The sequence below is a fragment of the Geotrypetes seraphini genome, chromosome 6 (assembly GCF_902459505.1).
Source record: "Geotrypetes seraphini chromosome 6, aGeoSer1.1, whole genome shotgun sequence".
NCBI classification, from domain to species: Eukaryota; Metazoa; Chordata; class Amphibia; order Gymnophiona; family Dermophiidae; genus Geotrypetes; species Geotrypetes seraphini.
Genome location: NC_047089.1, coordinates 189,386,079 through 189,401,090, shown reverse-complemented (window position 1 = coordinate 189,401,090; position 15,012 = coordinate 189,386,079). Strand labels below are relative to the sequence as shown.

General features: G+C 42.8%; 1 protein-coding gene across 1 annotated transcript in view; it reads right to left on the bottom strand.

Annotated features, from left to right (window-relative positions):
* Positions 1-15,012, bottom strand: part of ACTG2 (actin gamma 2, smooth muscle) — a 46,876-nt gene that overhangs the window by 19,886 nt on the left and 11,978 nt on the right. Inside the window, exons 2-4 of the mRNA XM_033948445.1 lie at positions 9,808-9,954; positions 5,293-5,421; positions 255-365 (exon numbers count right to left, since the gene is read on the bottom strand). Of these exons, the coding sequence (XP_033804336.1) occupies positions 255-365; positions 5,293-5,421; positions 9,808-9,933 (366 nt within the window). The 5' untranslated portion in view covers positions 9,934-9,954. The remainder of the gene's footprint in view (positions 1-254; positions 366-5,292; positions 5,422-9,807; positions 9,955-15,012) is intronic.

The window sequence follows — 15,012 nt, the reverse complement described above, 5'->3', positions numbered from 1 at the left end:
TGGAGACAACATGCCTCACCTGGCTGCTTATCACGACAGCCAAAGGGATCTGGAGATCTGATATATTCAGACTTCTCTGTTGCATATTTGTTATTGACGTGCTAAAAAACAGATGACTCTCCAGGAAAGGGTTGAGACCTGCTGTTCCAGTAGATAACACCCAAGACATTGGTCCTCAGTATTGCTAGCCTAATGAGCTGTTGAAAGAGCTACATTTGCCAATGAATTAAAGGAAGCATACTGATATTATTCACCTGGGTCATTTTCTCCCGGTTTGCCTTAGGATTTAATGGAGCCTCTGTGAGCAGAGTCGGATGCTCCTCAGGGGCGACTCGCAGCTCATTGTAAAAAGAATGGTGCCAGATCTAGGCCAAAAGGGAAAAAGGAGACCAACAACATATGAATCACGTTCAGAGATGTGCTTAGTATGAACTCACAAACATTTCCTCTATGAACAGAGAGAGCTGACTGGAATTTATAAGCTTGGGGCAACATGCAAAAACCAGTATATGACATTGTAGTGGCCATACTAATAATAATGTGTTTGAAAGTCCTCCATAAGGAGATGTAAGTCTGTTAAAGCACTACCTAGCAATTCTAATTGTAGAGCTCAGCACAGCCTTTAAATATAGAAGATATTTTTAAAAATGGGATCTTCTTTAGAGAATAGCTATCTGATTCTAACTATTGCTATATCCTTTCAAAGTCAGGGCTGGTAGCTTATGGAGGAAGGGAGTGGGCAGCAACGAGTAACTGCAGTTCAAGCAAAGAGGTCCTACCAGCCGCTAGCTGAAACCTACTGTGCACTTTATCCACAGGGTAAAACCCCATTACAGCCAGAGTTACGAGCAGATGCTGCTAACACATTAACCCCTTCTTTTACAAAACCACAAAAGCGTTTTTTAGCATAGGCCGGCATTCTGAATGCTCTGAGCTGCTTCCGATGCTCATATGAGCGTCGGAACAGCACAGAGTATTCAGAGTGCCAGCTTGTGCTAAAAATTTCTTTTGCGGTTTTGTAAAAGGTGGGGGGAGGGTAAAAGCATTAATGCATGTTCCTTTATCATAAGTCCCTTTCTATGCAGTGGGATCTAGTTACTAAAAATGTATATTAATGGCAGTAGCACACATTAGTAACTTTAGCCCCTAGATAGGCTTTTGGAAACGGGGGGATAATTTTATGAAGCATTTTCTACAATCAAAGCATCTTTTACATGTGAAAAATGAGTTTTTGCTAACTGGTGGTGAAATACACAAGTACAAGATCATGTGTACCCATGCATGCATTGTATATAGGCATGTATACAAGTGGGGAGTAGTTTGGAGGCCTGGGCTGCCTCAATTTGGGTTCAGGCCTCCCCCAAAATCGAAATCCCCTTAGGGGATTTCCCACTGGAGACAATGATGCTGGGGTCCAGTGAATATGTAAGTAGTTGAGTAGCAGCATACAACGCTTCACTGAAAGGTTTCAAAATCTGTTTTCTCCCTCTATGTTTTCCCAAGCCCCACAGGTGAAGGCCGTCCTCCACCCGAAGCCTGGCAGCTGGCAGTTCTTTTCCTGGGCCACCAGTGCTCCATGCTGTGCATCACCGCCCCTCCCCCTCCCTCCCCACATGCTTGGTTTTTGTGAGGTAGGCCTGCTTCCACACATGCATAATAACCTAGCATGCACAGGGGGGCAAGCCTCTCTCATGTATTTCTATTTTTATGAAGAGCAAGCATGCATGGCAACAACCCAAGAAAAGCAACACTAACTGCCAGGCTTCAGGTGGAGGAGGACTTCCGCTGGCATGGCTTGTGGCCCTCTGCCAACTCAGGTATGTGTGGTCACGCAGAGGGTGGGAGCAAAATTTTGTGCCCCCTCACTAAGCACTCAGTCTTCTTATAAACCTGAGGTCAGGCTAAATAGAGTTTGGGTGAAGAAGAGACAGAGTTGTTATTTACAAGTGTGTGTTTTATGAAATAAGCCACGTCCACACAGAGAATATGTACATAAATTTTGTTTTGCATACAATAGGTGAATTTGCATACTGCTGAGGATGGTTCCGAGCTCCCCCCCCCAAAGTCCTCCATTGCAGCCAGTGGAGTAGCGATGGTGAGAGGTGCCTGGGACACCCTCTTACCCGCCCTCTCTGCTCCTTCCCTGCCACACATGTGCCCCTTCCTCCCCCACTTTACCTCTAGCTCTTCGCCTGTGCCAGCAGCAACTCCAACCTGCTGCCCGTGCCGGTGTCGGCTCTCCCTCTAATGTCACTTTCTAGGCGCGGGACCTGGAAGTGATGTCAGAGGGAGAGCTGACGCTGGCGTGAGCAGCAGGTTGGAGTTTCTGCTCATGTCGACAAAGACTAGAGGGACGGTGGGGGGATGTGAAGGCATGCACATGGCAGGGGGAGGGGTGGGAAGAAGCAATGAGGTGGAGAGATGGAGGGGTGTCGACACCTCCACCAAAATGGCGCCCAGGTTGGACTGTACCCTCCTCCCCGTTACTATGAACCTGATTGCAGCCTTCAAACAGTAGGCTAAAATGCTCTTCAAATCCTTCAAGTGTGTTAATTTCAATTTTGCCCACTTGATATAGTAACTGCAAACAGTCTCTTAAATGTTTTGCTGAGGTGTCTCATTTGTGGAATTTGCTTCTAAATAAAGTGAGTTTTTAAAATATATCAAAGTGTTGTAGAATTAATATTAGTATTAATTTTCAATGTTTATTACCCGGTCTGAACAAGCAGGTCAAGGTGCTTTACAAAATTAGTAGTATGTATAAACTTGAAATTTTGTGGTGGTCCTTAGAGATTTCTTGTATTCACACTGTGGCCCTTTAAATGAAAAAGGTTCTAGTTTATAGCTGCACATAGGTACCTATAGTACCTGTGTAAAATGGATGTCATTTGTCATTTTGACACAGGTGCTCTGTTTTAGAATTATCTCATTGAGGGTCATTTTATTTCAGGTGATCTACTGTAGGAAGGGAGGCCAAGTAAGTACCCATTTTAAGCCTATGCCTCTTTTTAAAATACCAGCACAAAATCGGCTAAAATATGGTTACATACCGGTATGTTTACACCAGCTCAGAATACTTCAAAAAGAAAAAGCAACAAATAAGAGGGAGTATGTCATGCAATGCTTAAATCTAGAACTTGCCCTAAAACACCTTCTTACAAATTTTATGTGCATTGATCTCACTCCTTCAAATGCAAGTAAGTGCACATTATGCAAGTAAGTAGTGTTAGTCCTTGTAATAGTTATAAATATAGTCTCAATATACAGTACGTTATCAACACCAGAAAAGTGCTTTAACTCATCTGCATTTCATATTCATATATATAACATTGTCATGATTTCACTATGCCCTTGTAAAATTGTTTTAGGGTAAGTACACCAGCTCTGGAGCAGGTGTAATTAAGTTTAATAACTTATAAGGAAGTGGATCAAGCCATTAATCTAGAGCAGGAGTGTCTAATCTTGGCCCTTGCCAGGCCAGGTTTTCAGGATTTCCCAAATGAATATGCATTTATTTGCATACAATAAAAGCAGTGCATGTAAATAGATCTCATGCAAATTAATTGGGGAAATCCTGAAAACCCGGCTGGATTGCGGCCTTTGAGGCCTGGCATTAGACAATCCTGATCTAGAGAATCTCCTCTATGGTAGTTAGTTATATGAAGGTGATGGACTGCCCAGGCTTTCTAAGGTCCTGGGTTCTATGCACTTGCTGGTTACATATAAATTTCATTGTTTTAATCATACAGTTTCCGAGTTTATTAGTCATTTGATATACCGTCTATCATAAATAACTAAACGGTTTACAATAAAATATTAGTAAAAAAGGTAAAATAACAACTCTATTAAAACTAAGGGGAATTCACAGACTGAGCTTTATTGACATGAAACCAGGAGTAAAGAAGGGGAAAGTTTAACATAGTTACATCGAGATAAAATTAGGAAAAGAGAGGGGAGGGGAGAACACAGTAGGATGGGAGTAGATTAAGGTGAATAAATTGTCATCAGTGTCATGTATCAAAAGCATCTTTGAACAGGAATGTTTTACATTTAGATTTGAATTTTATCAGGGAAGATTCTATTCTGAGTTCTAGTGGCATAGCATTTCAAAGGGAAGGGGTCATGACTGAAAAGATCGTTTTATGAGTAAATATTTCATGGATGGAGTAGATTCTGAGTATTTGATCTCAGCATTCTTGATGATGCATAAGGGGTAAGAAGTTTATCAATAAAAGCTGGAGTGTTCACGAGTCTAGTTTTAAAGGTGAGAAGAAGGATTTTATAAGTTATATGATGTTGGATGGACAGCCAGTGAGCATCACAGAGCAAAGCAGTTATGTGGTTGAATTTTTTAGCTTTGAAAATGAGTTTTATTGCTGTGTTCTGAAGAATTTAGAGCCAATGGATTTCTTTCTGTGTTATACCTTGATGTAAGGAATTACAATAGTCCAGGTAAGAAATAACCAGAGAATGGATCAGAATGTTAGAGAGGAAGGATCTAGGAGTGAAGATATTGAATGTATTAATTTTAATTTATAAAAACATTTCTGGACTACCGAGTTTATCTGAGGGCCTGGGATGATGCTTGCCAAGTTCAGACTGCTGAGAAATGCTATAAAACCTCTGCAAAATCTATAAAAATGGAGTCTAGTCCATCTTCCCTTCAATGCAGCTACAGCCCCGCTAGGAGACTGCTCAGCAGTTTTGCTGGAAACTCAAATATGATAGGCGAACTGAGACAGGGTCTGGGCAGAGGTACTAGGCACCTCCTTCAAATTAACATTCAGCCTCCCCCCCTAAGATTTTGATAATTAAACTCAACAATAATGATTATCCCACCACCACCACACTCAAATGATTTTGTAAAAAGGAAAGATTGTACATCATACTTTTAAATATACAAAAATGCTTTTATATATACATAAAGGCCCCTTCTAAATTTGTCCTCTCCCCCCTCACATATAACAAGTCAATGTGTTTGGAGTAAGAGTTTGAGCAGAGCACAAGTATAGGCATGAAGTACACATATGGGTTATAAAACACACACCTATGTGTGTATTTTAGCTACGTACATTACACGGAACCTCTGTATTAGAACATGCCATATAGGATATATTTTAAATATACTACATTTATTTGTTATTTTGGTTTCAAAAAGCTGCACAATATAAGAGGAGGGAAGTAAAAACATGTCAGGCTCATCCAAGAGAGATGAAAGGGAATTGCAGAGTGCAAGTGTATTAGATAAAGCCCGAGAAGGAATTTGAGTTAATTAAGAGGATTCTCCTTTACCTTCTCCATGTCATCCCAGTTGGTGATGATTCCGTGCTCGATGGGGTACTTTAGAGTAAGGATGCCTCGCTTGCTTTGAGCTTCATCTCCTACGTAACTGTCCTTCTGGCCCATTCCTACCATGACGCCCTGGAACACAGCATGAAGAGACATTTAGCAAGCCTGTTTCTGAGAAGAACACATTTCAAAAACAGAACTGAGGGACTGACCTGCCAGATGGGTCAAAGTCTCCAGGGGCCAGGCTCCCTCACTTCTGCTTTGGTTTTGTCCCTTTCGCTGCTATTGACTTGTCTTAGATAAACTGGAACTACCAAGCACACAAGTATGATGAAGGCTAAAACCAAGAGTGGATCAGCGGCCTGCCTTGAAAACCACTGGAGCCAGTTGGTAGCTCTACAGAAGCTGGGATGACATTGTGTATATATAAAAGCCCAACTCTGTACACAAATATGTAAGAGACAGTCCTTGCACTACAAAGTTTACAATCTACTCAAGACAGACAAACTGAACAAATAAACAACTAGGGGTTTCATTTATTGGAATGGTCTAGGAAAATTGGTCAAAGAATACTCATGCTGCATCACTTGGAAGTCTCCAAACAATGAGAAGGTTCTTTTCAGCCTTCATCTGTTGTCAGGGGTGTCCAATGTCGGTCCTCGAGGGCCGCAATCCAGTCGGGTTTTCAGGATTTCCCCAATGAATATGCATGAGATCTATTTGCATGCACTGCTTTCATTGTATGCTAATAGATCTCATACATATTCATTGGGGAAATCTTGAAAACCCGACTGGATTGCGGCCCTCGAGGACCGACATTAGACACCCCTGTCTTTTGTTCTAAAAGTAAACATATCCACCCCGATATTCAGCCAGCAGATATTCATTGCCAGGCCATTTCTGGTGACTGGCATTGAATATCTGGCTTTTTCAATGCCGGCTAGAACATAACCAGTTAAGTCAATATTCAGACTTAACCAGCCATGGCTTAGCGGGCAAAGATAGACCTACTTTTTTATGCATCCTTATTTGCCGACTAAGCCAAATATTTAGACTTAACAAGTCACACCCCCAGAGTGCCCTCAACATCGCCGGCTTTCTTTTCAGCATCATCTGGTCATTTTCAATGGTGATAACAAGTTAAATGTCACTGAAAATCACTGATTATCCACCAAGATGCAAGTTAACTTGCCAGTGGCCATTCCCAGCTCATTAACTCTCTTTGAATATTGGCCAGAGGGTTCCTGATTTTATTTATTATAATTCTGATGCTTTTCCACTTGTATTTTAAGCATTTGTTTTGAACATTAATCTATGTATTTTTCTTCAACATTATTGTTTTTTTCCTTTTATTACAGATAACAGCATTCAAAATCTATTTTCTCCCCCTATGTTTATCCAATTTTTTAAAATTCTTGGGTGTATACTGTCTAAAAATAACATGATAAAAACATAAACTTATATTAAAACAAGATGAAGAGCATAGATGGTTTTTGCCACCTTTCTCAGCATCCATTCTTCCACAATTTATTCTCTCATGAAATGTACAGAATGGGATTAATCATGGAATAAAGCTCTGTGCTATGACAATATCACAGACTAATTTAATTCTAGAACAGGTGCAACTTATAAAACATATTGTTATCTCATTGACCTTAAGACAAGGGCTGAGTTTTCCAAAAGCTAGTCACAACTGTATGGAATTAGTCCAGTAAAATGGTATCTTTTACACCTTATCTGTTGACTTTTAGTTCTACAAGACAAAATATAAGTACATTATAATCCTTACGAAAGGAATTGGGAGAAGGATAATCTGCATGGAACTTCAGGTACCACTTTCACTGAAGGCATTGGGAGGATGGTAACCTGCAAGGAGCTGCTGTTACAACTCTCTCAGTGAAAGCATGGAAAGGAGGATATCTTGCACAGAGTGGCAGTTACAACCCTCAGTGAAAGAGTGGAGGGGAGGGTAACCTGCAAAGAGCAAATTACAACCCTCAAAGCAAGGGAAGGAGGGTAACCTGCACAAATACAACCCTCAGAGAAGGCATTGGGAGGAGCATAACCTCCATAGAGTGACAGCTACAACCCTCAATGAAAGCATGGGGATAACCTGAACAAAGCTGCAGTTAAACTGTAAACTAAGGCTTGGAGGTTATGCTGTGTGGAGTGGCAGTTACAACCACAAATGACAGCAGGGGTATTTTGCTTGGTGGGGGGGGGGGAGGGCATGAGGGGTAAAATAAACAGAGCAGCAGCTATAACCCTAAATGAGGGCTTGGAAGGTAACTTGCACTGAGGGGAGAGAAGGTACAGGGTTACCAGATTTTAGGCCTATAAAATCTGGACATGTGGCCCCGCCCCCAGGCCTGCCCAGTTCCACTCAGCCCCTCCCTGTTCCACCTAAGTCATGCCCTGTTCTGCCCCAGCCCTGCCTCCCTGAACTTCATCTCCTTGAGCTCAGAGCCGCAATTGGAGGGCCTCCTTTGGAGGCTCAGGTGTGATGCAATGACATTACATGCATGTGCACATACATGTGACATCACCGCATTGCATCCGCGCATGCTCAGATGCCCTCCTGACACGGCCCCAAGCTCAAAGCTTTCCAAATCCGGACAAAGTGCTGGGTTTTGAAAAGCTGTCTGAACGCCTAGACAGCCCTCTGAAAAGAGGACATGTCTGGGTAAATCCAGATGTTAGTTACAACTTTTAAGGAAGATATGGGGATTACCTGCACAGAGAGGCAGTGAGGGCCAGATTCTATAAATGGTACCTAATTCAGTAGGTGCCTAGCAAAGGAGTGGCCTAGTGGCTACAGCTGCAGCCTCAGCACCCTGAGGCTGTGGGTTCAAGACCCCTGCTGCTCCTTGTGACTCTGGGCAAGTCACTTAATCTTCCATTATCTCAGGTATGTTAGATAGAACATAAGAACATAAGAATAGCCTTACTGGGTCATACCAATGATCCATCAAGCCCAGTAGTCCGTTCTCACGGTGGCCAATCCAGGTCACTAGTACCTGGCCAAAACCCAAGGTGTAGCAATATTCCATGCTACCAATACAGGGCAAGCAATGGCTTCCCCCATGTCTTTCTCAATAACAGGCTATGGACTTTTCCTCTAGGAACTTGTCCAAACCTTTCTTAAAATTAGCTACGCTATCCGCTCTTACCACAAAATAGATAGATTGTGAGCCCGCTGGAACAGATAGGGAAAAATGCTTGAGTACCTGAATGTAAACTGCTTAGACAACCTCCATTGAGAGGCAGTATATAAATCAATAAATAAATCAAGTCAGGTGCTGTTTGTAGAATCGTGCCATTGGCATCTAAATCAGCTTAGGCACCAGTAGGCATCATAATGTTAGGTGCCAGTATATTAAGCTGGAGTTTTCTTGGCCTAATTTACCAGCACCTAACTCAATCCACGCCCAAATCCTACCCCTAACCATACCTACTTTCTGTGTAGGTACCACTAGGCCCCATTAGGTGTCTCAGTGTAGTCACCTGCTGGGAAGTGGTAGGTGTCTACTGAGTAAGGCACCTACTAGCTAATTAATTATTTTTTTAGTTGTTGTTTTAATTGATTTTTAATGATGTTTTCAATTATCAGCTCCAATTAAGCCGATCTAGGCGCCTCTCAGTAGGTGCCTTTTATAGAATCAGGGCCTTATTACAGCCCTAACCACTTTACTGGTCAGACTTGATGGGCCCTTTCAATCTTGACCTGCCCCATCTCTATGTCATATGTAAAGCATAATATTTGTATTTATCCATAAAAATAATCTGAGAACCACAAGTAAGAAGAAATCCTTGAATTCCTGGGCCATCTAGATCAGTGGTCTCAAACTCAAACCCATTGCAGGGCCACATTTTGGATTTGTAGGTACTTGGAGGGCCTCAGAAAAAAAAAATAAATAAATAATAATAATTTATTTCTTATATACTGCTATACTGTGAAGTTCGAAGCGGTTTACAATAAAGATACATTTGACAGTACATGGGATAGAAACGGTTTACAATAAAGATACATTTAGTCAGTACATGGGTTACAATAAAGATACGTTTTGTCAGTACATGAGTTTCAAGGTGGAAAGTATAATTAGTTTCGGGCCTTGGAATTAGGGGGCAAGGTGGAAGGGTCATGGCAAGGAAGAGTTGGGTATAGTTAATGTCATTAAAGAAATGACAATTTCACATGAGGTAAAACTCTTTATAGTTTATAAATCTTTCCTTTTGGCTAACTCTTAATAATAATATTGTCATTTATAGCTAAAGAGACATATTATCAAGAAACTGTTTTATTTTACTTTTGTGATTATGATAAGCATACCAAGGGCCTCAAAATAGAAGCTGGTGGGCCGCATGTGGCCCCCGGGTCGCAAGTTTGAGACCACTGGCCTAAATAATTGATTTGATTAACTCTTATGTTGTCTTTGATATCTAGCAAGGACTGGACACACACGTGTTTTAAGTCTAAATGCAGGGAGCAAAGAAGCCCAGGAAAGGGTTGGCACATACTTGGTGACGAGGACGACCCACTATGGAAGGGAAAACAGCACGGGGAGCATCATCTCCAGCAAAGCCAGCCTTGCAAAGGCCAGACCCATTGTCACACACAAGGGCTGTGGTCTCCTCCTCACACATGGTGGATCTGAGAGCTGGTACCTGCAGGAAAGAGAAGAGAATCTACAGATAAACCAGGGTTGCAGCTTCCTTGCTGGAGATTCACTTTCAATACCTCTCTAATCAAAACGAAATACAAAACCCATGCAAAGACAGTTGTCAATAAAGATTTTAATCAAAGATTTTGTTGTAGAGCATGGCTGGCTGGTAAGAAGATGTTATTGTCTGTCTCCACTAGGGGAGGACAAGAAATGAAGGGATCTTGGGCTTACATTACAACAAGGAAGAATTAGGATGTTAAAATTAACACTGTTATTGGAGTGCTTTAAGAGCAAGTTAGACCTTGCTTTTGATGGCTTTATGTATAGGAGATGATATCTAGAGTGAAAAGGAAAAGAAGGGAGATATCTAAATCTCACAGCAAAGAGCTTAAAAATCTAGGAATCTCGATAACGAGAGTAAGGAAAATAAATAAACCCCCATAGAAATCTACAAATGGAAGCAGATAAGGACCAAAAGGCCCATCCAGCCTGCCAAAGTTATGTTCTTGTACAATAGCAGAGCCCAGCTAACCTCAGGCTTTTCCTTCATATTTCATAACTACAGATCCTCCGTATTTATTCCTGAAATTCTGTCACTGTTTGTGTCCCTATAGGTGATTCCATGCACTTACTACCCTTTCAGGGAGAAAATATTTTCTAATGTTATTCCTGAGTCTACCCTCAAAGTGTGTGACCTCGTGTTCTCCAGCTTGCATTCAAGTGGGAAAAGTTTACCTCATGTCCTCCGTCTGCATTCTTTACTCACTCACCTCTCTACAATCCACTCCAATTATAAAATTCAGTCTCAACGCACAATACAACCCAAAGCAAAGCACAGATTATAGTAAACATGAAAAGAAGAGGCTTGCTCATGCAAAACCATCAAACCCAACTCGTGAAAATACAAGATACTGTAAAAGGACAAGCAATAACTAAAATCTTTGCAAAATTATTCTAGGCTGACCCAATGATTCAGATTGCAAGTGCTATGCACGACTATGTGGAAAGTCTCGCAATCCGTTCCTGGGTTGGGTCTTCTATTCCTCAGGTCAGCTAAGGCTGGAGATGCTGTGAAAATAGTATTCACTGCCCCTGGGCAGAGAGGAGAGGAAGTTGTGGTCATTATGAGAGAATGACAAGGCAGTAGGGAGGTAAGGTGCCCAAAAATATACCCTGTCCATTGTTACACCTGATTGTCCTGACATAATATGCAGTATGGGAGTGCTAGAGGGCATGTCAGGGTGCATTTCCAACTCAGGACACTCCTGGGGAGTGATGTCTAGATGGTAGGAATCAGGGTTCATAGCAGTAAGGTTCAGAAGGGGGCCAAGCTACATGGTCCCTAATCCTGGATGGTCACTGCAATGACCTTTGAAGGATGAGTAAAAAACATATGGGTGGGGGTGGATTCCAATAGTAACATTGTAACATAGTAAATGATGGCAGATAAAGATCTGAATGGTCCATCCAGTCTGCCCCAAAATACACTCTCTATAATTTAATGATTTCATTTAAATTGTTCTTTTTCTTAGATATTTCTGGGCTAGAAACCTGGAGCTCTGCCAGGTATTGTGCATCTATTGGAGTCTCCGTCGAAGCTCACTCCAGCTCATCTAAACCAGTGGTTCTCAATCCTGTCCTGGAGGACCACCAGGCCAGTCAGGTTTTTGGGATAGCCATAATGAATATGCATGAGAGAGATTTGCATATAATTGAGGTGACAGGTATGCAAATCTGCCACATGCATATTCATTAGGGCTATCCCAAAAACCCGACTGGCCTGGTGGTCCTCCAGGACAGGGTTGGGAACCACTGATCTAAACCATCCCAGCCCAACCTCAACTGAATGGCCCTATACATGACACAGACAGTGCAAGTCTGCCTAATACTGGCCTTAGTTCTTCAATATATACCATTATTTTCTGATTAGAGATCCTCTGGATCCCTGTACAGTTCCAAATGAGCTGAAGAAAAAAGGAGCAAGAGACATCTGGCAGATCAAATAACATGGTAATTCCTAAAAAATAAACCACAACGGCATGAATATCAAAGCATGTGTGTGTACACCTGCATATCTGTATCTAAAGGAGGCTTATGCTGCCACTGTGTTGCCTTTTCTGGTTGGAAAGAGAATAAATGAACGTGTAAAGGGGCTCCCAAACCTGTTCTGAGGGATCCTCAGCGAATTGGGTTTTCAGAATATCTGTAATGAGATAAACCTAAATGCAATTTAAACAGTACTTGCAGGAAACCTCATGGATATTCACTGTAGATATCCTGAAAACCCAACTGGCTGGAGATCCTTCAGGACCAGTTCTGGTCTTCAAGTGCTATAGTTAAATCTGTTTGTAGGGATAGCCACTTGCTTGTACACATATAATTTCTGAGTGTTCATTGTGGGGCTCTGGAAACTCAGACTAGAGAATGACTCAAGGACAAATTTGTCCTGCCCCCCATGAGCTCTCTCCCTGTCCCTGCCCCGTTCCTGCACGCTCTGTCCTCATTTGCACAAGCCTTGAATACGGTGGCATAGTAAGGGTAGGAGGTGACCAGCACAGGTGCGCCCCTCTGTGCCCCCCCTCCATGCCCCCGCTCCTTCCCACCCCTCATTCCAAACTCACGCCCTCCCTTCCCCCCCGTACCTCTAAATCTTCACCAGCGTGAGCGGTTTCTCTTCAGCATGCTCCTTGCGTCAGCGTTGGATTTACCTCTGATGTTACTTCCTAGCATCATGAACCGGAAGTGATTCAGATGGGAACCAGGCTGGTGCAAGCAACGGGCAGGAGAAGTTACTCAGGATGGAGGGGGTGGAGGATGGCACAAGCATGGCATGGTTTGGCGGGGTGGGGTGGAGCATCCCCACCAACATGGTGTTCAGCGTGCTCCAGCCCCCCGCATCCCCCTTAATACACCACTGCTTGAACACTTTAAAATCATAAGTGTTCAAGAACTGTGTGGTTAGGGCAGAGCTTGCAGAAATAGGACAGGGTTAGAACTCCTTCGCTAACTCAGACCTTTCTCAAACACTAAAGGACCGAACATCCTGTCATGCTTGATCCAGGACCTTTCCCAGGGAGAAGTCTTCCCATCAGTGGCGTACCAAGGGGGGGGGCGGGGGAGGCAGTGCGCCCCGGGTGCCAGCCCTGAGGGGGTGCTCCCGGCCTTGCCGTTCAGTCCCCATACCCCCAAAGGACCGCTCGCCCCACTGACCTTCCTGCACCACCTGTGAAGCAGCCCGCAGCAGGATCGCGACGTCAGCTATCCCTGAGCTGCTTGGGCGCTGCTTCCTGCGCTGTGGTCACACCCCTCCTCTGACGTCAGAGGAGGGGCGGAAGGAGAGAGATGATGGACCATGGGATTTAGGGAGGGAAGGAACAGAAAGGGAGAGAAATTGGACACAAGGGATGGTGTGGAGGAGGGATAGAGATACTGGATAGGAGGGTAATTAGGAAAAGAAAGATGGTGGACTCTGGGGTGGTGGGGAAGGAGGGAGAGATGCCGGATAAAAGGGTAGTTAAGAAAAGGTGGATCTGTGGAGGGAGATGAAAAAAAGGAAAGATACCAGACTTCCTGGGAAGGGAAGGGAAATGGAAAGTGAGGACAGAGTTGGCAGATGGATGGTTAGCATGCAGAAAGAAGGAGACCCTGGCAAGCAAGTTATCAGAAGAAAACCAGAGCCTTGGACCAACAAGATTTGAAATATAACCAGACAACAAAAGGTAGAAAAATTAATTTTATTTTCTGTTTTGTGATTATAATATGTCAGATTTGAAATGTGTATCCTGCCAGAGCTGGTGTTGGACTGCAAACGTGAGCTAGGATTTAACAGAGAGAGGAAAAGTCCTTTTTGTTTCTTTATTTTATTTACACCACAGCGCCAGTGTGGTTAGGAGAAGCCAAAGGGGGTGAAAAAGCTATAAAACCCACCAGGAGTTTTGAAAAAAATCACCCAACTGGGCAGGAAAATCGAATTGAAAAACCAATTCAATAGGCTGAATCGAATCGAAATTTTTTTTCCTGAATCTGGCAGCATTAGTTTGTGCTACTGTCTTAGACTTTAGGACCTGTGATTGGGGAGAGATGGCATCCTCAGTACTTTATAATGCAAGTGAAACGAGGATTTGGTCAGACTTTTGAAGGGTCTGCAGAAAAAAAATATTGTATAGGCCGGGAACATGAGACAGCAGGAAATGGGAACTTTTCTTCCTTCTATTTTTGTGAATGGAAAGGCTGAGGATGTCAGAGAGTTCAGTTAAAATATGTGCTTTATAAGAAAATATAATAATGTGTTTTATAAAGTTTATAGCATAGCTGGCCTACCCAGTGAGGTGTTCCTAGTAGTGGTGGTGGCAGCGTGTCGAGAGGAAGAGGTGGTCTGGGAAATTCTGCTGAGCAAACTCCGGGCCCATTTCCACCCCCCAGTTAGTCCACTCCACTCAACTGGTTCACACACTGAGTGGGTCTTTGGGTGTTGTTTTGGGATCTCTTCCAGTGGTTTATCAGTATCTCCTTCTGGTCCAAGGAAGGAAACTTTGTTATCCTTAGCATTGACCTACAGAATATGTTTGTAACAGCACTGCTTGTGTGGCATTAGGCTATGTAGTGATCGAAAGAAAAAAACAGACCTTTGCACATTTTTGCACTATATGGTGGGTGTATGAGGAGATTCACATTTCCTGCACAGCTAAGTCCATGTGAAGTTACCTTGTGCTGTATTTGACATCTAGCAAGGTCTCTGTTTGAAAGGAAAGATCTAAACTTAAAAATGAAGTGGCCAGAAGTTATGGTAAAAGCAGATAGTGTAGCTGGTTTTAAGAAAGATTTGGACAAATTCCTGGAGGAAAAGTCCATAATCTGTTAAGACATGGGGGAAGTGTCTGCTTGTCCTGGATCGGTAGCATGGAATGTTGCTACTCTTTGGGTTTTGACCAGGTATTAGTGTCCTGGATTGGCTACCATGAGAATGGGCTACTGGGCATGATGGACCATTGGTCTGACCCAGTTAGGCTATTCTTATGTTATGTTCTCATCTGTAGGGGCCTTTGTTTTCACTTCTTAT